This window comes from Atta cephalotes (genome assembly GCF_000143395.1).
Source record: "Atta cephalotes unplaced genomic scaffold scaffold00002, whole genome shotgun sequence".
In the NCBI taxonomy this organism is placed as follows: domain Eukaryota; kingdom Metazoa; phylum Arthropoda; class Insecta; order Hymenoptera; family Formicidae; genus Atta; species Atta cephalotes.
In genome coordinates this window covers 773,813-799,035 of record NW_012130066.1, presented here as the reverse complement: position 1 = coordinate 799,035, position 25,223 = coordinate 773,813, and the positions used below count along the sequence as shown (strand labels likewise).

At 33.0% G+C, this 25,223-nt stretch overlaps 5 protein-coding genes across 5 annotated transcripts in view; 3 read left to right on the top strand and 2 right to left on the bottom strand.

Annotated features, from left to right (window-relative positions):
• Positions 1–7,364: 7,364 nt before the first annotated feature.
• On the top strand, positions 7,365–10,506 carry LOC105619524 (cap-specific mRNA (nucleoside-2'-O-)-methyltransferase 1). The gene is made up of 3 exons (XM_012201045.1): positions 7,365–7,374; positions 7,475–9,638; positions 9,966–10,506. The coding sequence occupies exons 1-3, from the start codon at positions 7,365–7,367 to the stop codon at positions 10,504–10,506; spliced, it is 2,715 nt and encodes a 904-aa protein (XP_012056435.1).
• A 3,510-nt stretch (positions 10,507–14,016) lies between these two features.
• On the bottom strand, positions 14,017–15,651 carry LOC105619513 (N-alpha-acetyltransferase 60). The gene is made up of 2 exons (XM_012201034.1): positions 15,300–15,651; positions 14,017–14,594 (listed from the first exon to the last, which is right to left on the bottom strand). Exons 1-2 carry the CDS (start codon positions 15,649–15,651, stop codon positions 14,017–14,019), a joined length of 930 nt encoding a protein of 309 aa, XP_012056424.1.
• A 749-nt stretch (positions 15,652–16,400) lies between these two features.
• Positions 16,401–20,208, top strand: LOC105619503 (tether containing UBX domain for GLUT4). The gene is made up of 7 exons (XM_012201022.1): positions 16,401–16,487; positions 16,591–16,646; positions 16,730–16,979; positions 18,810–19,277; positions 19,352–19,709; positions 19,812–19,977; positions 20,040–20,208. Exons 1-7 carry the CDS (start codon positions 16,401–16,403, stop codon positions 20,206–20,208), a joined length of 1,554 nt encoding a protein of 517 aa, XP_012056412.1.
• A 665-nt stretch (positions 20,209–20,873) lies between these two features.
• On the bottom strand, positions 20,874–23,351 carry LOC105619492 (protein SGT1 homolog ecdysoneless). Its single transcript, XM_012201011.1, has 5 exons — positions 23,078–23,351; positions 22,495–22,988; positions 21,766–22,273; positions 21,406–21,607; positions 20,874–21,303 (listed from the first exon to the last, which is right to left on the bottom strand). The coding sequence occupies exons 1-5, from the start codon at positions 23,349–23,351 to the stop codon at positions 20,874–20,876; spliced, it is 1,908 nt and encodes a 635-aa protein (XP_012056401.1).
• A 598-nt stretch (positions 23,352–23,949) lies between these two features.
• LOC105619481 (xylosyltransferase oxt) overlaps positions 23,950–25,223 on the top strand; it is a 6,387-nt gene continuing 5,113 nt past the window's right edge. Inside the window, exons 1-2 of the mRNA XM_012201000.1 lie at positions 23,950–24,117; positions 24,408–24,889. Coding sequence (XP_012056390.1) covers positions 23,950–24,117; positions 24,408–24,889 — 650 coding nt within the window. The remainder of the gene's footprint in view (positions 24,118–24,407; positions 24,890–25,223) is intronic.

Here is a 25,223-nt window from a genome sequence, read left to right as displayed (position 1 = left end):
TATCGTGTGTGTTGTAGTATATATATATATATATATATATATATATATATATATATATATATATATATATAAGGATATTTAGCGTTACACATTAAATAATGTATTATTTTTGTAATATCGACATATGATGGCATTTATGTACGATATACAATATCATACGATATTCAATATCAACTCTTCTCTTTTATTAAAATTTTTTAGCCGTCACGAACATAAAAAAGAACGAAATATGCAGTCTAGTCAAAAAGTTGTCTAGATATAAATATATCAAAATAATAGAAGTATAGAAAGATATCGAAATCCTAATAATACAGTATATTCTACGATAATTTAAATATACTTTTATGGAAATATTTTACAAAATTTATTTATTTTTTTTTTCTTAATTGCCACAGAAGCTATCAAAACAATTTCCTTATATGTAACAAGTTGTGATATAAACAATGCTATAATTCCTATCTGAAAATACCGAGGAAAAAGATTTTTAAATTGATTGTATCAATTAATTAAATTCCATAATTCCATAATTTTGTATCATTGTTTAACTTTTATATTGTCAAGGAATTTTATAGAATATATAATAAAGTTACAACTAATTTATATATATATATATATATATATATTTAATTAATAATTTATTAATATATATTTATGTGAATTACATCATTATATTTTTAATAAGCGCTTATCATAAACAAATAGTTTAAAAATATAATTAATTGGAGTCTATTTTTCATATTTCAAAAAGACACTACATCCATTTTCTACATCGTGTGATTACTCTGTATCGAGAATAGATTGAAATAGAATCAGATTTTCAAAAATACACATTTGCGAATGTTAAAATGAATTGTTTTCAATTCAGAATGCATTTTTATTCATTTACAGGAATTGCATAAAGCACATTTCTATATCTTTTAATTTAAAAATAATATTTTTTCCTGTGCGTCATAAATACTGCTCGATTAAAAAATCTGAAAAGGAAATGCAGTTTTTTAATCCAGTTTTTTTTAATCCATTTTCATTTATTGGGTGGCCATCGCAGAATTTGCCGCAGCTCACCGAATACATGGATTCTTAAATGTAATTGTGCGGCAATATGTATAAGATGTTACATTACAAATGCATACTTATATAGCATTTATATAATAAAAAAATTATGAATATCCAAATTATATTTATGTTAATAATCATAAATTTCAATTGTCGATAATGTTATCGTATCAATTGTCGATAATGTCATCGTACTGTAATTATCCTATTGATAGTGACAAAAATTTGTCGAAGGTCGACCATCTTTAATAGTATCTTATTAGTGTCGATTTATATTACAGGTTTGTTCGCGTCGCATATTCCAAATTAACCCAGAAAGCACTTGGATCACAGGTAAGATGGCTTTGAAGCAGTTGCATTTATGTGCTCCAATGTTCATAGTGACATAAATTTAGGACAAGTGAGCATATCACCTAATCTAATCCCTAAGACCACATTCGAATAGGTCGGACTCGTTTCGTTTCGGGTATTTTGTATTACCTCGATTATTTGAAAAGCATTTTTATACAAATAAATGCGTTTTTAATAAATATAAAAGTTATAAATTAAAATGTCAAGGATTTTTTAAAAAATGAGCAAATGTAGTTAACTAATAAAATTCGTCTTTTATTACATTCGTATAACGCTATAAATTTCAAACGTTTCAACTTACAAACTCTTCATCAGTGATAATAAAGAAAACGTATTTATGTAACCCCATCCAATGTCAACGAACTAACATATAATATATAATATATAATAAAAATTATCGCTCTAGGCTAATCTTATTTAGTTATTCCTGCGTTAAAATATTACGATTGACTATTCTATATAAATTAATGTAAGTGAAAAATAAATTTTCATCAATATTGAATTAAATATAATAATTTTTTAATCAGAAATTGACATTTAATTGTCAGAATATAGTAGGATAATCATTGAAGAAATCTTCGTTCGGAATGACGTTTTATTAAAAAGTTTTTTTTAAAAAGCTTTGACATTTTAATTTATTGTATTGTATTTACATGAGTCTACTTTTCTATGTAAAAGTTATATTATATTCTATTATATTAGATCATATTATATTTTATTGTATTAATATTATTTTATTTTATTTTTTTAATTTTTCTAATTTTATTTATTTTATCTAATTATTCTTTTTATTTTATTTATTTTATTATTTTATTTTATTTTATTAATATTGTATTGTATTGTTGTATTATATTTTTATATTTATATCAAAAACGCATTTATTTATGTATTTTTGATATAATATAAAATCTGAAATACTTTTTTCAATATAGAATGTTTTCAACCATTATGTATGCGTGCGTAAGATGCCCCAATCGTACTACCTTCTGAGGTAAGGCAATGGAGCCTGCTCTTTTAAATCCATTTTAGAAATTGACTAATCATAATTGATTATCCTTTTCACATTCGATTATGATTGGTTGATTTCTACGTCTACTCCTTAATCCACTACTGCTATTGCCATTGTAGAATGGGTTTTAATTGATCCATGGAATGCTCTAACGCGACGCGAACATCTAGTCGCTATATTGGACGCGAACAAATCTTAAGTAATAAAACAGCATATACATTGCCATTTTACAAGTTTTTTTCTTTTAGGTATTTGTGCAAAACAATATTTAATAGATTTAATTTTAAAATTGTTATCGTATCAACACACTGTTGTAATTCTTCTCTCGTTTTATCTGTCAATCTTTCTCTCTGGAATCTTATCTCTCAACAAGAAATTTCTTCTTTCGTTCTGCCGAACGAATTCCTATGAGATGGCTCATCTTTTCATCACGATGTAAAGTCACTAGATTTATAAAATATCGCAAACTCGCATCCATTTTCACGTGAAATGCGACCATTTCGAATTTATGCATTTGTATTGCGTGCTTTATTTGGGAAAATGAAGCCGTCAAGTATGTAAATCAATGTTTTTTAGTTCTAATTAATTAATTTATGAGCAAAGGAATATGTACGAATGCTCAATTTATGTGTTCTTTAATTTAATACGGATTTATTTGTCGTAGAAGTTTTGTGCATAAAAGTACACGAAGGGCGCGTAAGTACAGTTCAGAACTGTTCAGAAATACGAAAGTACACATCACATGTGTGATCATCAGTGTATTTCAAATCATGTACTATGTGCACGGCCATTTTTACGCGACATTTCTGAAATCATCAATTATTTTATAATCTAGTGACTTTATTATGATGAAAGTTAGAGAATCAATACTCTGATATACGTACATGCACCGGCAGGAATAGTGTCCCCTGGCCGACGCGCGGCATTACATTGGCCGTGTTCCGATATGCACTGCTAATACTGAGAATCTATAATTCACGTTACATATACTGTAGATTTTTAATACTGGCAGTGTATATCGAAACACAAATATTATATCATATTTATTTTATTATATGTTCTTATATTTAACTTAAAATTTAATTTTGCAATCTTTCGGTACAAAATATTAATTTCATTTGTACACTGAAAATTTATAAATGCATGCAAAACTATTACAATGAATCTCAAAATTACACGTAATGTTGTAATTATGCACAAAAATTTTTTACAGTATTAAAAAATTTTATGCATAATTACTACATTTTGTGCATAATAAAAGTATTATTATGAATATTAGCGAATAAGAGATACCGAGATTTCTCACTCATACTAATAACAAATGTATGAGACAGCGAAAGGACACCGTAAGTTGGCATCACGTCTAATTACGCTTTCTCTTTTAATCGTGCACCTTGTGCTAAAGAATATCGGAGATTTTCCATTACTTTCTTTCTTCATGTCCTTCGCCATCACGCGTTTCCAATAAGGGCGCGTTCACACCTTGATGGAAAAGCGGAAAAGCAGCAGTCAGCAGCAATCAGAAGCTCTAGTTGGTAGTCTACAATTTCGGCTTTTTGTGCTACTTATTACCAGCGCGAATTCTGATTGGCCACTGCCTTTCCATTTTCCGTTTTTCCATCAAGATATGAACACGGCCTAACACGTACATGTACGCTTCGGTATGAGTGTATAAGGGACTTCGCACAATAAAAGAAACAGGGAACAGAGAATAAAAAATAAGAATTTCAACCTAGAAACTGTGTATTCAATACATGATTTCTGATAAATGGTTGAAATTCTTATTCTCTCTCTGTTCTCTGTTTTCTATTCCTTTTTGTGCAGAGCTCCTAACACCGCGTGCTGAACGCCAGGGAACATCATTCCTGTCAGTACGTGTACATGCACACATTTGCGAAAGTGAGCGGAAAAAATGGCGGAATCAATCAGAAAAGAGAACGCTATCCACTTTCCCTTGATTCTCTCTGATTCTCGAGAATCTGCTTTCCTATTTTGCTCCACTAAGCCTGTGTTCTAAAATTTACTGAAACTTACAGCGCTGAAAATCTACAGTTTATGTTATGTATACTATACATTTTCAGTATTGGCAGTAAATTTTGGAACACAGCCCAATTTGACGCTAGAGAGCGGCGTCAATGGAGAAGTAGAGGGGATAGATCCACCCTCATTGCCAAGAGGCCCAAAAGGGGTGTCGCGGATCAGAGGCCCTCAAAGCGCTTAAGCGGACGTATCTAGTTCGATTGTACCGTGCAATTTGCGTATTATTTGTGGCTCTCTTCATTTCGGACGACTCTGATTAATTAAAGGAGTACTGTTGCTGCTGGTTTAATCTACAAATTAATCTTTAAATAGGTAAGTGAATTTTTTTGCGTCGCACACAACAGCACGCGACGTAGGCGGAATCATGCCTTTGTACGATATAAGATGGCGGCTTGACGCTGCATGACGCTGCAAAATTCCGTAAACGAGAATTTAAAAATAGCATCACTCAAATGAAAAATGTATAGCACTACCCAACAAACAAGAATGGATTAAAATGGATTGAAATTTTTTTCTATCCGAATGCGTATTTTAAATAGCCAATACTTTTTTTAATTTAATTTTTTGAATTCAATTATATTCAATTGGATGCAATTGAAACATTGCATTTTCTATTCAAAATTTTAATTCAGAATTAAATTTTATTCAGAATTAAACAGTATTCACAATGTACAGAAAAAGTTAATATTATTTTTAGATTAAAAGGCAGAGATATGCTCCATATAATTCCTATAAATGAATAAAAGTGCATTCAAGATTGAAAACTATATGCTACTTTAATTTTAACATTTATGAATCAATATTTTTGAAAATCTGAATCCATTTCAATTCATTTCAATCTATTCTCGTTTGCTAGGCATGACGCCATAATGAAATTAAAAGTGTTGTGTCATGATGTTACATCCTTTTCATATATTTTCATTGTCCAGCATCAATTTTGATCATATTCTGATAGTATAAAATATTTATAATAAATATTATATAAAGCTTAATTTATTCATGATATTATTAAAATATAGACTAAATATTTATGTAATTTTATGATAAAAAATAAATAAATATTTTTAATAAGTAAATATTTTTTACTTAGATTATAATGTTTTATTATGTGTTTTCATAGCATTAATGATCATAAATATAATATAAACATTATGAAATATTTATTGTAAATGTGTAATAAAGTTACTACAATATTTACAACAAATATTTCATAATATTTATATATTATATTTATGATCTGTGCAATCTACTTAAAATCACAAAAATATGTACAAAACATTTAAAATAAATCCTTATTTTCCTTATTTATGAATCCTTGTTTATGATTATTTTGTAAATATTTTATGAATTATAGAACTGGAAAGAATATGGGTAATAAGAATCAAGAGCGTTTTAATGAATAAAGAAGTTTACACTTCATAGATATATTATTCGCGCGACGTCTTCTGCGCTTGACTCCTACTGCCCCTGTCCTTTCTAATTCTTTGATTTATAAGAAGTCTTGGTTAATTTGATTTGTTATACGCCCAACAAACGAGAATGGATTGAAATGAATTGAAATGGATTCAGATTTTCAGAAATATTGATTCACGAATTTTAAAATTAACTTTTCAATTCTGAATGCATTTTTAGGAATTACAGCATATCTCTATGCCTTTCAATCTAAAAATAATATTAGCTTTTTCTATGCACACAAATACAATTGTGAATATTGTTTAATTCAAAATTTGAATAGGAAATGCAGTTTTTCAATTCAATTGCATCCAATTGAATCCAATTGAATCCAATTAAATCCAATAAAAGTATTTGCTATTTAAAATACCCATTCGGATAGAAAAAAATTTCAATTCATTTTAATCCATTCTCGTTTGCTGATTTATGAATTATATTTGATACATTCAAGGAGAACGCTGTTAGCTATTCTTCTTTTGTCATTCTATCTTTGTTGTTTATTAGACGTAAAACAAGGATACAATGATACAAATAGTGCTGATAATGCGTTCCTCGCATCTTATGAGTGAAAATGAGCGTAAGCATGAAAAAGTACCTTTAAGGCGCCATTACATGCAAGCGTGAAGCATATTTAGCAAAAAAATATTGTGCATAAATCTAAATCTTAATGCAATAATCTGTAGATACTTGACGCAAAATAAATTAAGAAAGATTATGTTCATTTATACACTACTGTTTTAAAATATAATACTGAAAATTTATATTTGTTTATATTATATAACATAAATTACAAGATGCCTCTATCAGCAGTATATGTACATTAGATCCAATGCATTTCAATTAAATTATTTAACATATCATTGCGCATGTTTCTACATTTAACGTAAATATTTATAAAACTTGACGGTTCCATATAAAGGCACTTTTAGATATCGTGCAAATTCCCAGAAGTTTCCGAATGTAGCCCTATATATACTAATATATACAGGCTGTACTCGGAAACTTTGGGGTTTTTGAGCTGCTTCAGATAGTTTCGGGCCACTGTGCTGTGCGTAATATTATGACTTATAACAAATGACCGTTTATAAATAAAAGATATTATAAAAGAAAAAGATGTTATAAACATGAATAAGTTATAGTTAAATAGCATATCGTGATAGATTTTACTATTATTTATATTCTAGTAAGTATACAGTTAGAATGTACGTTCTTTAAAATTACTTTAGATGATTATAAAATCTACAAATTTTCAAACTTTTTGTTGTCTATATACCATAAAGCTTTCACTTCAAAATCTGTAATTTTTGTTGAAACCTAAATATTGTAAAAAGTTATTTTTATACTAATTTCTTTCAAGTAATTTTTAAATTTCTAATAAATGCATTTTACAATATAGGTTAAAAGAATTGGTTAGAAAACCTTTACCAGCGTTAAGAAGTGACTGAAATTAGCAGACAGCATGGATAGTAGTATGTATTCTCTTCTTATTTTCCATATATTTAATCTATATTTGTAGAATTCTAAAGAATAAAGATAGATTATAAAAAATGGAATATTGTCTTTTGTTAGGTACTGATGATAGTATTACTAGTAATGAGGATGTTACACCAAGAATGACGGAGTCTTTTGATAGTTATTCTCAACAGGATGTCATAAGTGATGTCAATAAAGATTCCCAGTATGTGATACAAAATACAATGTATCACTATGATAACTCGATGATTTCATATAATGGGGAACAGCATGAGCAAGAAATTTCTATCTATGATAGCGAGCAGTATAGCAAAAAGCATAGATATGAAATGGATACCAGTCACGATAGTATTTACGAACATCAGAATAAAAGGAAGAAATTGAATAATGGAGAAGTGTTTGATACTAATATATCTTCAGGAGAGAAATATATTGAAGAAAATGAAGTGATAGATAATGCAGAAGTTTACGCCAACGAAAGTAAAGTACCCCAGAAAATTCAGCGTATGATGAAAAAAATGGGATACAAGCCAGGTAAAGGTCTTGGAAAAGACGATCAAGGTCGTGTTGAACCAATAGAAGCAGTTAAGCAACGTGGACGAAGAGGATTAGGACATTACGTGCCGGGTCTCAAGGAAGCAAGCCTGAAGTGGGATCCTGCAGAAGAAGAAATAAAAGTTGTAGAAGATATTAAATGGTTGCAAAACATACATTCTGTTGCACCTTTTACTGAAGATATGAATTTGTTGCATTGGATAAAGTATGGTCCAAAGAAACATACTATAGATGACGAGACCATGTTTTGCAATCCAAATATTCTAAGCCAGATCATTGATTCTAAAACTATATTTGACAGATTGGACAAAGCGGAAATGCGTAAAGCAAGAACGCGTTCAAATCCATATGAAACAATTCGATGTGTAAACTTCTTGAATCGTGCAGCAGTCAAGATGGCGAATATAGACAGAGCGTGTGATTTTATGTTCACTAATCCGAAAAATGTTGATCCCAACGAATTGCTATACTTCGCAGATGTGTGTGCTGGTCCAGGTGGTTTCAGCGAATACATTTTGTCAAAAAAGAAGTGGCATGCCAAAGGATTTGGATTCACTTTGAAAAACGAAAATGATTTTTCATTGGATGACTTCTTCGCTGGACCATGTGAAACTTTCCATCCGTTTTATGGCAGCAAAGACAACGGAAATGTATTTGACGCGCAAAATCAAAGGGAGTTTAGATCGATAGTGATGGGACATACTGATGGTAAAGGCGTACATTTCATGATGTCAGATGGAGGATTTTCAGTGGAAGGTCAAGAAAACATACAGGAAATTTTATCGAAGCAATTATATTTATGTCAATGCTTAGTGGCGTTGATGATAGTGAGACCAAGTGGACATTTTGTTACAAAACTGTTCGATCTATTTACACCATTTAGCGTTGGGCTTATTTATCTGATGTACCATTGCTTTGAAAGTATTTCGATTTTTAAGCCTAATACTTCCAGACCAGCCAATTCAGAACGTTATTTGATATGTAAATGGAAGAAAAAGGATACGCAAATAGTGATGGATTATTTATCTCATATTAATTGTTTGCTTTCGAGAAGAGACGATAGCAACGATGTGATTGAAATAGTACCTCTTGATGTATTAGAGGAAGACGCGGAATTTTTAAGATACCTGAGAAATTCTAACGATACTTTAGGAAAAAAACAGATAATAAATCTGTTAAAAATTGCTGCATTTTGTGAAGATCCAACATTGATTGAACCTAAACAAGCAGAGATGCGAAAAGAATGCCTCAAGTATTGGGATTTGCCGGACAGAACTAGAATAAGGCCTCAAATATCAAAGCCGCAAGACAAGGCGCAGGAAATATTAGGTGACTCCATTGGATTACTCAAATGTGAAGCGACAAAATTAAAAAACGACAATGTACGGAATACGATATTAAATCAGCCATACGATTGGTATTGTATGCCGTGTTGTTCGGGTCCGTATCTCGAGGAAGATAAGTTGGCGACGTTTTACTTGAGCTTAGGAAGAAAACAGGTGTACCGATATGTAAAAGGCAAGTGGAGAACTGCAGCAGATAAAGGAATAAAAATCGAACTACCGTCCAATACTCTTGTATATGCTGAACTAGTAAACGAATCAAAATGGACGGGAACATATTTTGCAAAGACACGAGCATTACATATTATAGATGCGTACATGCTTGGTGGAGAGGATGTAAGCAAGCTGTATTTATCCCAACGGTAAGTTTTTCTTTTGTTTTGTCAACAAAATTATAAAATGTTAATAACATAATGTAAAATATTGATATTTGTAATAGCTATTCGAATATTCTTATGCATAAATTAAAAATATGCAAATTAATGAACACAGATCAAATTAAAAAATTAACATGTTAATTTTAATTTAATGTTTTAGCAAGTATGTGTTCAAATATAAATATGTATTCAAAATATAAATACCATTGATTTAAATTTAAATACATGGATACAAGTTCAACAGAATGACATTTTATTAATATGACTAATCATTGTATTACTAATATTTTGATGTCACATTTGATGTTTCAGATCTAATCTTACGAAGAAATTTTGCGACGCGCTGTGGAAGCCGGCTCCGAATGATTACACTTGCATTCGTGCTAAAGAAAGATTCCTGCTGACACCAGATATACATAGAAGATTACGAATAACAGATCAGCGCGTAAAATTGTCCTCGAATATCGCTTTCGAACTCACGAAGAATCCATTGGAACGCGACATGACAATTAATACAACAGAGTATCGTGAAATGAATTTGCAGGAACCCGTGCAAGAACCCGTTTATTCAGCATTTAACAGCGTGATATTCATACGAAGTATTGTTAAACCATGGGCACGTCATCTTAGTCAAAAGGCTAATGAATTTTACGTTTTTAATGTATCAACCAGACAATCGGAATTTGAAGTTCGAAACAAATTGAACAATAGACCACCTGATGCTGTAGCAAGTTTCGCCCAAGCATTCAAGGAACGAGTTATTTGGAGTTGGCCGCATGATACAAACGATACATTAAATATGAATACTTTAGTTCAAATGATAAATCAAACATTACCTCCCAGAAGTACTTAACTTGTAATACAAACGCGTATGTATCTATCTACTGTATGTATCTACTGTACATATTGTAAAATTATATTTACATGTATATAGTTTGTATATACAAATCGATTTTAAAAACGAAATATTAGGAAAAATTCATTAACGACGTTTATAAAGATTTGTACATGACATATGCGTCGAAAAAAATATATGTATACATAGAATGAAACGAACAAATGCCTTCAAATCATAATTAAGTTAATGGCTACATTTACACCGTGAAATTAGGCCACGGTCTATATCCCAAATTCGACCTAAATTACTTAGGTCTCTTGCTGTAAATACTTGAGAGATGACCTGACCTTAGATCAAGCCGCGTATAGGTCTCAGTGCAAACATAGCCAGTATGTTAACTTTTATAGGACGGAAAAGCTATCTTAATAGAAACGGTGTTATATTTTAAGATAAAAAAAGAAATAGTGATTTTATAATAAATCTCAGCGAATTTGATTGGGCACACCATGTGGATATTAAAGTCAGTACGCCGTTGCACACTGATTTAATTTGAATATAACAATGAAATGCAAATATATCTTGAATTATAAAATATATATCTCTCTATATATCTCTAAAATATATATTCTTCTCTTAAACAATAAAGTGTATTGAAAGTTTCGCGATTTAATCCGTTTTTATATTTACATTAAATAGATATCTTTACGTCAATCTATGTATACCAATACACCAGTGCGTACTGAATGCGTCCAACCGAATTCGCTATTATTTGAGGAAACAGATTTTAAAAATAAAATCCTCATCCTCTAAAGATTAACGAATCAATTTTTCTGAAATGCTTTTTTAAAAATAGAATTTTAGCTTTTTCTTGTAGAATGAGTATGATTTAATATGTTTAAACCTGATGCATACGACGCATATGTTGGTTTTAAAAAAAGTGATTATCAACATTGACTGCATAATATAATGGAGATGAAGAAATATATAATAAATGTATGTACATCGAGAAGTATTTTGTCTTCCATTTGGAATATATAATTCATATATATCAAATGATGATGATTCAATCTTTGCATTTTATACCTATTTGCTCTCTTCTTACATCATCATCATATTTGCAAATGGGTGGATATATGGAATCGTTTAATACTTCTCATATTTTACGATTTTGGCGTGTAAGATCTTATTCTAGTCTTGTTTGATGTAGCGCATTAAATATATCTTCCATTCCATCAATATTGGATTTTATTTTTTCTTAATATTTAAAACTCACTTAGGTTTAATCGATGTAAATTTTAAACAATGCAATAATATGATCATGAATAATGTAATGAGTAAAACTGATCAGTTTCATTCTATGTATGCAAACGTATGTATTTGTATTCAAAGAAACATACGTTATATTTTTAATTATATTTGTTTTTACTTCGCGTACTATTTTCAATAAAAATCTTATTTTTTTATACGTGTTGGAATAATCACTTTCAATACAAAAATTATTCCTAATTCGCGTTCTAGTGGACCCAGACAGTTTTTTCATTTACATACCGAACGTGAAACATTGTTTATAACAAATATTTTTCACAACTTTACATAATCTTTTTCCTTTTAAAAACAATTGAGCAAAGATACAATAATTTAAAGTTTTGTCGGGTATACTGAATTCAGGAAGGACAGTTAAAAAAAATTTCAGAGCGAATACCAATTAGAATTAAGATGATCCTACATGTCAATAATACTGTCAATATTGACAATAATGTTACTGATTATGTGTGGTTATAATATTGATGGATTAACAAAGAATACTGATTTTCATCAGTACGCTTAGGATTCATGTCACAGAGCAATAGATAATGTACATAAAACTGAAATGAAATATATTGTTAATAATACTGATTGTAATAAGGTTGTAAAAAACTAAAAATGTTGATACATCTGCCATTACTATTGATTCAATATTAGTATTGGGTTGTCTGGAAAGTTCGATATTGAAGGAAAATTTAAACGCAGAAAATTTAATTTAATAAATGTACTAAAATTTAAATTTTAGTCGGCACGAACTTTCCGGACAACCCAATATTATTGACCATGTAGGATCACTTTTAAAGATAAGTATGACAAGTGAATACAAAAATGTCAAATATATGTAAATATGTATGCAAGATATTTCTATATTATGTAAATATATAAAAACATATAACCATATATGTAAAAAAAAATTATCTAAGTACTAATATTTCTTACTAAAAAAAAGACCAAATGAATAAATATGAAAAAAAGTTATAAAAACAAATGTCATCAATATAAAAGATATTGAAGTCAAAAAAATTTCTCAAAAAAGAAAATTTCTAAAAAAAGAATTTTATGTTTTACAAAAAAGAAAAATACGGCATGAATCTAAAAAATATAAACAGAAAAATAAAAAGTATAATCAAGAATAATTTGGTATTTCTAATATAAGTTAGTTAAGTTGCTTTCCAAGTAGATTCTACTAAATTTCAAAATATTCTAGTAATCAGGATGGGATTATTAATTCATTTTACTTTCATTGTTCCATGTTAATATATTAAGTATTTATTTAATATACAAAATATGTACACAATTTATACATATATTATACAGTCGATGTGGCAGCAGAGGTATACAAAGTATGAATCGTAATTATGCAGTCTTTTAAATAATTTTTGCTTAAAAGATCATAATTTGCTTTATGATTTTCGATCTCCAAATTTCTCTACAAATTTGAAAATAAAAAATTGTAACAATTTGCAATATATGTTTTAAATAGATAAAATTATAGATGAGTATCTCCCGAAAGTAATATAAGAATGATACTCGATAGATGCTCATCTAGTGGATCTTTTAAGGAAAAAAAGGGAGGGGGTTTTAGCCGTTAGGCGAGACATATGCAGTATCGCGATGCAAATGTCTCGAGTCCGGCACTCCCCTAGAGTACGGGCTCTAGGGGGTCTTTTGAAGATTTCCCCCTACCCTCGTAAGAAAAAAAAAAAAAAAAATTAGGGTACACAATTTTCAAACGAAAGATAGACAAATATACTTAATTATGTCAAGGTTTGTGCCTTCATTAAAATTAACAAAATTTAGAGTAATTATAATATATAATTAATATAGTATAATTTTTAAAAATGATGGAAGATATATTAAGTCCTAACGTGTGCAAATTATTTAAACTTAATTATTTTTGGCAGTTACATCTCGAACTATTACAACAGTATTGTAATAACGATATGTACTTAATAACTAGCAATCCTTGATAACAAAAGCTGTGCTAAAATACTCTGAAGCCTTGCTGCCCAAACTTTAGACGAATTTAAATATTTGTTCATGTTATATAAATCGATCTTTAATCAATGTCCATTTCTAACTTTGCATTAGCACAGGAGTACGCAATATGGCTAACTACTTGAACCAGTCAACTTATGGCACTTTACATGCGTATAACATCTCTATAATCCAAAAGAGAAAAATAAATATGTAATGGAACATAATAAATCACAAAATGTATCATCTGTGGTACGAAAGAATGGTGGTTGCCCATAAAAGACGTTGCCAAATCCATCGTGGTACTCTGCACGGTATGAGACTGGTCATCGCACCGGCCAGGTGACGAACCCAGTCCCAAATACCCCAGGGTGCGTGTCCGCCGTTAACGTAAAGAACATATGTAAAACCATCCTTACATTTTCCCCGGATCGAGTAATAATATGGAAGGAAACTATGCAGCCGAAAGTGACACCTCTGATAAAACAATATAGCGGGAGCGTTGCTGGAGAGCACATGTAGGAAGACTGCCTTTACGGAGGAACGTTCTGGAGCGGTGACATGAGCGAGTAACTGTTCCAATAGCAACGATGCTATGCCATTTCTCCTATACGCGCGACGTACTCCTAAACTAAGTATATAACCCACTAAACAATTTTTTCCCAAGCTGGAGCACAAGATGCCGCGATCCTCCTTATTCAATCTGGCATAAGGCTTTATCTCTGCGACAATCAGCCCTATTATTACTCCACCGTACACTGCTGCAAGTGCATAAAATCTTGACGAGCTTGTGATGTCTTCATACCATGAATAAGGATAATCTGTACAGGTAGAAATTAATCGTTAGTTCTATTTTATTATCTAAGTTGAAACACTTTTTATTATATTGTTTATTTATAGCAATTTTTTAGAATAAAATACAAATAGAAAACATGTTACTTAATAAAAAAATATTTCTAGTAGAAATAAATTACAATTACACATATAGATAAAACATATAGATAAAAAATATTACAAATAAATTTAGATTAAATAAATTAATTGTACAATTTGTGAAATATTTGATATTTTTCAGTAAGAGATATAGTGTAACAATGGTCATTTCATCTTTGTTTAACATTGGTTAATATAACAATATATTGATTAAATAAACAAGAATATAATGATTGACTATATTACACCATGTCAAGATTCAAGTTAATCTATATTGATAGAAACAGGTACATTAGTATCTGAAGATTCTCTTACAAATTTTTGTTTTGAAATTTGAGATTGTATATATAAGCAATACTTTTATTATTTCTGTGTGTCAAGCTCTCTTTCTTCTGAGATGTCAACCCATTTCTTTTCTCTCATCTTTTTCAAATTATATACATTTTTATTAATCAAAAGTAGATTTCAAAAAAGCAAAAGAGAGAAAGTGTTAAAGAATTAAAATTATATTACAAAAATATCTTTCAATCTTGCTCCTCTCTCGTTCTTTTGTAGGCAAGAGAGTTTGTGCTGCTTCCAGGATAGATGCTCACCTATGGGGAACCAATCTTGGCAGAGCGATCGTACTTCCTCCAGGTCGTCGGGACAGAGGAAGCGCAACTGTACCTCGCCCAGGATACACAGCGGTACTGTGACCGCCGACGTCGTCACCGTGACTGCCGGTGTTGTCACGGAGGCCGTCGTCGTCGGGCCACCACTGCCGCCGATGCCGATAGTGCTAGTGCTGGTCGAACAGTTCCTCGCAACAGGCTCATCCGTAGTGTACGAAGCGCGCTGCTTGACGTCGGGCGACCCGACGTCGCTCGCGACGATGGCGCTATCGGGTTCACTGTCGTCGATCTCCGGCAGGATCACCGGCAGATACCGGTTAAAAGATACGACCATCGTGCCGCGGCTTGCCAGATCTCACCTCGCAGGTCGTCATTTGTGTCGTCGTTGCGTGGTCGAACGGTGGCAAGACGTCAGATGACGGCGACAGCGACGGCAGTCGCTCGTCGTACGTAAACACACGGCGACACGCCGCGGGTGTCCCTGCTTCTCCTCTCCGTTGCTTTTATTGTCGGTTCACGCGATTCCCGCTTCCCGCTGCACGGCGGACGGGCTTGACACACGTTCGTTGTTTCTCGCGCCTTCCTCCGCCCTCCCCCCTCCCCCCTGTAAAAAGCCTGTAGTGCACGTGCAGGTCGGCCACACAAAACTCGACGACTCCCTTGGATCACCCTGGATCCTTGCCAACGTACGACTGTTATCTAAATCGCGCGCGCAAGCGTCAATAATAGCCTATCAACGGCATGTAGTACACAAACTGTCACGACGTGACAGTCATGACAGCTGTTTCGAACTCATGAAACGATCCAGAAAATTAACAGCGTATACAAGTGTAACTGTTTTCACGCTAAAAAATCGTAGTATATTCTTTTCAATAAAAATACGATCGAATATTTTTATTTCTTTTTTTTATTGACAAAAGATCAATCGGTGGACACGAGACTTTATGCGATTTTAGGAGGGGATGACATCAAGAGACACGTGGAATGTCTGCATGAGTGAGTTGCTTCGAATCAGCTGTTGACAGATTGACTTCGCAATAGTTGAGCCATTCAGCGCACCTCTTTGAAGTTTCGCTGGTCACCATGGCGGCAAACAAGACGGTTATCGTTCTCGCGCCAAACGGTCGCCGGCAGAATGTAAAAGTTACGATTAATACGACGATCCTGCAGGTGAGTCCGACGAGGATTTAGCATGGTACTTGCATTTGAATAGATTTCATCCAAACAAAAACGATATTCTCGATATGATTTTCAAATAAAGGTTTTCTTGCAGGTTCTGGAAGAGGTATGTCAGAAGCAGGGCTTCAACGTCGATGATTATGATATTAAGTGAGCATGACACTTGAGACTTTGGTTTCCACAATGATATAATTTCTGTAAACCATACATTACATCTCTCATTGCTGTTACAGACACAATCGTCAGATACTAGATCCTAATATGATATTCCGCTTCACCGGTTTGCCGAATAACGCTCAGTTGGAGATGGTGGCCTGTACAAAAACTCGTATCATGTCGAATGTTACAATTGGCATTCAACCGGAGGATGGACAGAGAATATTGCGCGAGTTTTCGCCGGATATAACATTGGCTCAAGCGTTGATGGAAATGTATCCCGATTCTGACCTTGAGAGAGCTGTGTTGATCTACATGCATCGTGAAGTAAATACAGGATATTTCTAAGTAAAAAAATTTTTAAGAGATGATTTGTTGAAGATTTAAGAGAGGTTTTTCATATAAATTCCTATCTTTCTATGAAGAATTAAATTCCTTCAAAGGTGGAAGTAAAAGTTAAGTTTTTATAATGTCTATTAGTAATAAGACTCATAAAATTTAAAACAAGAAAGAAAAAGGGCTACAAAAGCCAAAAAATTTTTATAAAATTACATTGTTAATGTAGAAGTTGGAACATAAATAAAGAAACAATTACATCCTTTAGTTAAGATTTAATAACAAAGTATTAGCAAGTTTGTTTATTGCTAGCACTTTGTTATTAAATCTTAACTAAAGGATATAATTGTTTCTTTACTTATGTTCCAACTTCTACATTGATGTAATTAAAAAAAAATTTTTTGGCTTCTAGCTTTTTTCTTTCTTGTTTTTTTATATAAGTTTTTATTTTTTTATTTTTTTTAATATTAGTAAGTTCTTTTTACTAATAGAAAATGTCCACTAAATTTCATTTTTCTAACTTGTTCAAAATTTAAAAAGAAAAATTAAGCTTAATTTTTATTTCCTTCTTTCAAAGAGTTTTCTCAAGAGGAACAAAAATGCATGTTTATATAAAAATAAAAATCCCTTAATTTTCGATAATTTTCGATAATTTTCGATCGTCTCTAAAATTTTTCGCACTTATTTAGAAATATAATATCATATATAATTTACTTTTACTTAAAAAATGACACAGCAAAAAATTAATAGCGAATTTAGTCACTTGCATTACACTGGGAATGCTCTTTCCAGCAATAGATACAATTTAACATAATAAATTATATAGTTATTGTTTGTCAATGTTAAACAAAGATAAAATGATTCATTGTGTTAGAGTCTGAACACAAAAGTTTTTTAACATTTACTTAGATTTAAGTGTCTTCAAGAGACAGCAATAAGTCACACATCACATGCCAAAACTTGTGCGTTGTTTATGTCTACAAATCTAAGTAAGAGTTATGACAGTTCTTGTCAGACCCTTATATTGTGTTATGTGTCTCTTGCTGGGCAGGGATTCGATTCTGTATCTTGAAACGAGGTGAAAATTAAAAAAGTGAGCGAATTTACTAGAATACTGATAATTTCATTGGTCAACACCTAGTAAATTTGCTCACTTTTGTAATTTTCATCTTGTTTGAAAATATAGAATTGACCCTCCCCTCCCCCGTATCCTAGATTATCTATATTTATATAATAGCTGCATGAAATTAGCCAAGTTAAATGTAAAAGTGTATAACTATTTTTAATAATTAAACAATATATAAATAAAAGAGTAAAAAAGCACACGCAAGATATCAGTAGCGAAAGTCATATATTTAAAATTTCATCAATTTAACATATAAATTATGAAATTTTAAATATATGACTTTCGCACTAATCCTGTAGTGAGTGACCAAATTTACCATTAATTTTCCTACGAAAGGAGAAAATTACATATTTTTACTTAATATAAAATTATTAATATTGTAATAATCAAAGAATATCGAAAAGAATATATTCTTAACATGATAAAATTCAATCATTTTTATCATTTTCGTTTCATTATTCTTCAAGAATTTGAATTGTGACGATTTTGACAATTTTTTATGAAGTTCACTTTTAATGATTGATAAGATAACGTTTAATTTTAATTCATTCATGATTAATAACTCAAAATCACGTTTTTTTAATTGTCACTTTTGAAGCGATACGGCATATCATAGAAATTGATGTTGCATAATTATGTTTAATGCAAGTGAGCGAATGAGAGAGGCTGAAAGTAAACAGCTCAAATTTTTCCAGGTGTGTGGCAAAGAAGCGTTAGAGAAAACAACATTAAAATCGCTGGGACTCAATAGCGGAAAAGCAATATTAAGATTGATATATCGTGATCATGAACAATTAAAAACACAGGCACATGTATCTACGCCTTTGCTTCCAAAGTCAGTCGCGAATGATTCATCGAGTGACCATCGAAGAGTGCCATCATGTTCACAATATAGTAAGACAATAAATGAAACAATTAATTTACCAACAGAAAGCACATCAAAAATAGAAAATCAGGAAGAATCGAGAAATAAAGTGAAAATAGATACAAAAAATGAAACAGTAGATGCGCTTAGTAACAAAAAACAAGAGAAAGATACATTTAAGATAGGAGAAAGTCATCCCATTGCAGCCAGCCACGAAGATCACGACAAATCTGGGACAAATCGGTATATTGCAGAAACATGCGCAGAAGTCCAGGAAAACGCGTATGAAATTAAGTTTGTAAGGTGTAATTGTGCATACGTGCAATTGTGTTTGAGTGATAGATTTACTTATCGAGGATTTTTGTATTACAGTTAGGAAAGAGAAATGCTCTAGTGTTCAATCAAGCTGGAACTCAGGCATTGCCGAGGGAGGAATTGCCGGATAGCTTCTTCGACCTCGATCTACATGACGCAAAGACGCTTTTACGAGATGCTAAGCGTCGCAGAGAGCAACTCGAGGACGCTCCGCTTCAGACGGAGGTGCAGCGTCAGCTGGATCAAAATAAGCACATTCTGGATCGATTGGTTAAATATCGTCGCGCCGTAATTCGCATACAATTTCCCGACCAATTCGTTCTTCAGGGTTTGTTTGAACCGCTAGAGACTATCAAAGCTATCAAGGACTTCATCAAAAGCTATTTGGAGAATCCGGATTGCGAATTCACTATCTGTGAGTAATGACATGCAATTATCACATTCATTTTATGCAAAAGGCAAACATGTAATAATTTTATTATGGATAAAATTTTATTATATATTTTTTTCTTTTTAGATACTAGCCCACCAAGGCATATTTTAAACCCCGATGCACGACTAATAGACGAAAATCTTGTTCCCTCTGCTATCGTTTATTATTCTGGACTATCATCGCTAAACTCGAATGTAAAAGCACAACTGACAGATCCTAGAGCCGCTGGTATTGAAGCTGTGAAATCTAGGTAAGATATTGATGGCATCATTTAATACAGATTGTCGTTAAATTTTGCATACTTATCTATAGAATCACCACGATGCGGAAAGAACAAGATCCAACGACTGAAAGTGATAGAGGCACAGTTGTCGAGAGCAATCATGTCACTCCGGGACCGAGCGGTAGCGGCAAATCATCATCACTATCAACTCAGAATCAAAACAAGACACCAAAATGGTTCAAACAGACATTTAAATAATCAATTACCTAACAGCACCGAAAGATGGTGGATTCCTTAAATTTTAATATAAATGATAGACTATACGGAACTCTATGAAGATCAATGTATACTAGCACACAAACGCGTATACATGTCATCATAACGTAACAGTTCTTTTAACAAGTCTTAATGAAATATACAAATTCTGTACACAACAAACATCCGTGTCTCTCATTATTCTAATTGAAATGTACAAAGCTCTTTACACATAAGACTTTGATGCTTAGTAAAATAGTTACAAAAGTGGAAACAAAATGCTACATATACAAATAGTAGGATTCTTAATATCTAGTTCTATGGCCGCGATAAGAATAACATCTTATATGTTATATATATATGTAATTATATAATTTGTATGAAAAACAGTGATATAGCGAGTGATGAAAAGTACAAGTTGTGAAATATGTATCAATGATACTAACTGTGTGATAAAGGTGCTTTGATCGATAACATTAAGTATATATTTTAAGTAATAAATGTGTAATAATTTAGACAGTAACGAGATTTTAGTCCATTGTCTTTTCTCCTTGTTTGAAATGGCAAATGCTTAATGTATCTTGCAGAATGAAGCGAAGGTTGTAATAATGTTTACGAATGTTAACGTGAATCGACTATGTTAATCATCTATTATATATTTAGTGCCATTAACTTTGTAAGTCGGGCGGTACCGCCGTAGGCGATTGCAACTGCAAGTGCATAAGCCTTCGGACAGGACCTCCGATTATGTTCCCGGCCGGGCCGGAGCCGCCGGCCTCGGCTTCGATACTTTCTCGCAAACTTGCCTCTACAGCATCCGTGCTATTATTATCGTCATCATCCGCTACCAAACTTTCGTCTTTTACTATCTGTGATTGTAATTGCGAGTCTAATAGCCGCATATACTTGTCCATATCGCCACCCTTATCCTCATCATCACCACCCAGCGATCCCTCTGAACTACCTTCGAATTCGTCCTCTCCTCCCGGAACAACTAAATCAAGGATGCCTCTTAACGTACTATCGAAAACATCTGCATCGAAATCTATTCGCGCGCCATCCTCTGTGTCTTGCATGTCATTCTCCATTGATTGTTCTCTATAAATGAAATTAGCAACTATCTATCTTTTCATATTTTGCGAATAAATTATGATGATAGTTTTTAAAATTGTCGATTTCTCCGATAGATAGAAATCATACCCTAAGAAATGCACGCCATCAATGTCACTGGTTTGGTTGAGAAACGATTGTACTTTTTCTCGGAGACTTAAAGATTCCTGTTTTTCTAATTTTTTATCCTTAACGTTGCCCCAGTGTTGGTTTAAATATGTTTCTAATTGCGCTGGGTCCACATTTAGCCAACTATTGGTATCTGCAGGACTCAGCGTATTCTCATCTTGAGCTATGTACAAAAAATACACTTCATTATAATTAAATGTGTAATATTTAAGTCTGAGAATTATTTGCATACTACTTTTTAAAATAGCATAAATATTTATATACTACTAATTCATTTGTATGCTACTTTTTAGAAGTCATTTAAATATGTAAATAAATTACCATGCATTTCAATGTCATTCGTCTGTATGTTCTCCCATGCTTCTAATACTTTTTGAGCATCGCTTTCGTACAAATTCGTTAGATTATCAAATAAAGTAGCATGCTTCAAGAAATACTCTTTCGCAGTAGATAGTAGCTTATCACGTTCTTGACTACCTTCCAACAGATCTCTAAAGTAACCGTTCATTTCTAAACGAGCTAGATAAGCGTTGAAAGCTGATTCGTTCAGCTTTAATTTTTCAACATCATCGGGAACGTCCGATTGTTCTTTGGTACGTTTTCTACGCTCCTCATTGGCTCGAGCCACTAACATCTCTAAGCCACATGCTATTTTAACTCCGAGAACATGAGCATTGTATTTTGAGCAAGTTGCAGGTGGTATGTTCCAACCTGTTCTTGGATCACCAGTATAACGACAGTGCGTCGCCATCGCATACAAACACTTGGTCATTTTAACATTGACCATGGTTCGTTGTTCGGGAGGGAAATATCTCATGGCACGACAAACCTACAATACATTATAATAATTAATACGATGTATTATACAAAATAGATTATACAGGAGATCCTTAAGTATTCTAAAAGATTTTGAGAGATGAATCCTTTAATTCAGACATATATTGTCATATCCTGAATTAAATATGAGGAATTACTTTACAAATTTTTTAAAACACTTAAGGACCACCTTGTGAACATAAAAAGTTGTTAGTTAAATTAATTCTATTGTACTTTGCGTTCGAGTGGATCCGAATGGCAGATAGTTCTAATCGCTGGAGCTATGAGTCTTGGTTCTAGACGAAGTATAGAGGCAGCCTTTTCCGGAAGGAAGGCCCGGGCCTTGTGCTTTCTCTTCTGAATCTCATCAGGATAAATGCCAATTCGCTTTTGTAATACAAGCTGCACCTTCTCGGACATCTTAGAGATATGTGGCTTGCCGTTTATGTTATTTAATAAATTAGGAAATGATGTTCCCCTTTCTCTAATAACATGAATATCACCGTTATGAATGAACACACGATCCTGGCACGTTTCAGGGCTGGCCCAGAGTGGCAGGACATGGGCGCCTTCTATTAGAAGAAACTCTCCGTCTGAATCTACCACTCTAGCGATCAATCCGTCGAAGACTTTGGTGAGCCTAAATATTAGGAACACCGTCAACCATTCGTCCCCTATATCCTCATCAAAACGCTGATTTGCATAAATGTGAGGCAAGGTATGATAATCTGGCAAAAAAAAAAGATTAATTATTCTTATTGGCTAGTTGATTATCTTAAGGAATAAAACTGCAACAAGTGAAAATTAAAATATTCACCTTCTTCCACTGCTGATCCCTCGAGGGTTCGATTCAGCAGCATCGCCTGCTTGGTTCTAGGACGGAAATTTAAGCTGTCACTATGCCAGATATGATCGCAGACGAACGAAGTGATTTCCTCGTTGTACTTGACGATCTCCTCGCTCAGCCTCGCCTCTGTCACCGCGTCCGGATCGGACGCGTAGCAGAACTTAGGATAGAGGAAACACTCGATGGTATCCTCCACCTTGGTCTTGTGCGTGAACATTGCATTTGCCATTTTCTGGCGTCGCATTTAAAATCTTAAAAATCGTATTCCCTCTCGTCGAATGCGCAAGCCTATGTCATCGCATTCACCGGTTCAGCTTGGAATAGATGCGGGATTGTCTCACGGCGCTCGGCTGCCATGGGCGTTCCTCGTGGATGACCGCATAGACCGATAAAAAGCGTGACTGAAGTTGTTTACTGCATTATTTAAGACGCAGACCATAACCTATGCGGGACCGCCTGATCGCCATCGAATCGACGCAGCTCCAGGGCACGCGCGCTGTGACGCATGAGCCTAATCCTAACCTAACCTCCGCGCGATCTAACCTCCGCCATCGCGCTTAATCATTCAAGGGATGCTGTCTGACACTGTCTGACGCGATGGTCGCGTCGTAGTGCTCGCGTTCGGTGTATTCGTGCAAATTATATGTAGTTACGTGCGATGGGGCGCGACGCGGAGCGTGGAGACGCACGTTTGATTTTCCGCTGAGGGAGACAGCGGAAGTGGATAATTCTTACCGATGAGGTCGTTGTCATAACGAGACAATCATTCAGTCTCCGATGGACCCGGCTTCCTCGGTAGCATGCCGTAATCGACGGTAATCGCGAGCGAGCCTCGAAAAATAATGGCGATCATCAGGAGCCACCCGGGCGGTCGATCATCAAGCTGCCTACGCAAGTACCGGCTGATCTTTGCCTTTGGCATAACTGTGCTATGCGTCCAGATCTACTTACACACATTCTTTGGTCTGGACAATGACAAGGGCAAGTCCAGCCGGCTATCGTCTGGAGAGGTAAGCTTCATCTCTTGGAAGACAATAAATTTGTTTCTTATTGCAACAATTCTAGACTGCTCTAGAACAAAATTTTCTTTTTGCTTTTACCAAGTATCAATTAGATATAGCAATTTCAATTTAAATAAAAAAAGTATGTTAATTTAAAAAAATAGATTGATAAAAATAATGATAAAATACCTAATACAGAAGAATGTTAAATGCTTTCTTCTTCTATATAACATTGAATATTATAATACATAGAATATTTACAAATTTATTTATACTTGATACTCTCTGGCAAATTACAGGGTGGTTCTTCTCAACCAGAGGAGGATGAAGGTCTGCCAAAAGGTTTACGTCAACTGAAACTTCCACCTGACAAGCAGACAAACACAAACAAACAAATTCAATTACAATCCCAGCTAAGAAATCGCACCGCCAAAATAAAACTAGATCGCAAGTCATTAAACTTTACACCTGTGTGTGAAGTTACAATCCGGGAAGCAGTGAGCGCTGTAACGCGTGCTCAGAATCAAGCATGCAAGCAACGCATTGTCAATGTGACGTGCCTTAGCCAGCAGGGTTTGTTGTACCCGGAAAAAGTACAATCTTTGTGTCCCCATTCTCCAGGTTTTACAGGCATGCCGATCAACTTAGGCTGCTTCAAAGATGACAAAACATTGAGAGCACTTTCCGGTTATTATCATATCTTCAAAGGGATCAATACGCCCGAGCGTTGCGCTTATATGTGTCTTCAATCGGGATTTCCATACGCTGGTACAGAATACTCGTTAGTATCTTAGTCAATCTACAATTGATATACAAAATGACAAAAAAGTTTGACCATAAAACATTTTGTGTTTATCTAATTATTACTTGTGTAACAATCTGATATTATTGACATTAAGACATCATTTGGATGTTTATTAAAATGAGACAAATATTAGCTTGCTACTTGGATATAATAACATATAATTAAAAAATTAATTCTGGAGTACTAGTTACATCTTATTAAAAGAAAAAAAATACTAAAAAGATTTTTAAAAGGAATATTAGAAAGACTTTTTTTAACTGTTTGGAAAAATTTATTTGTAGAATAATGTATGATCCTGAAGTGCTTTAAA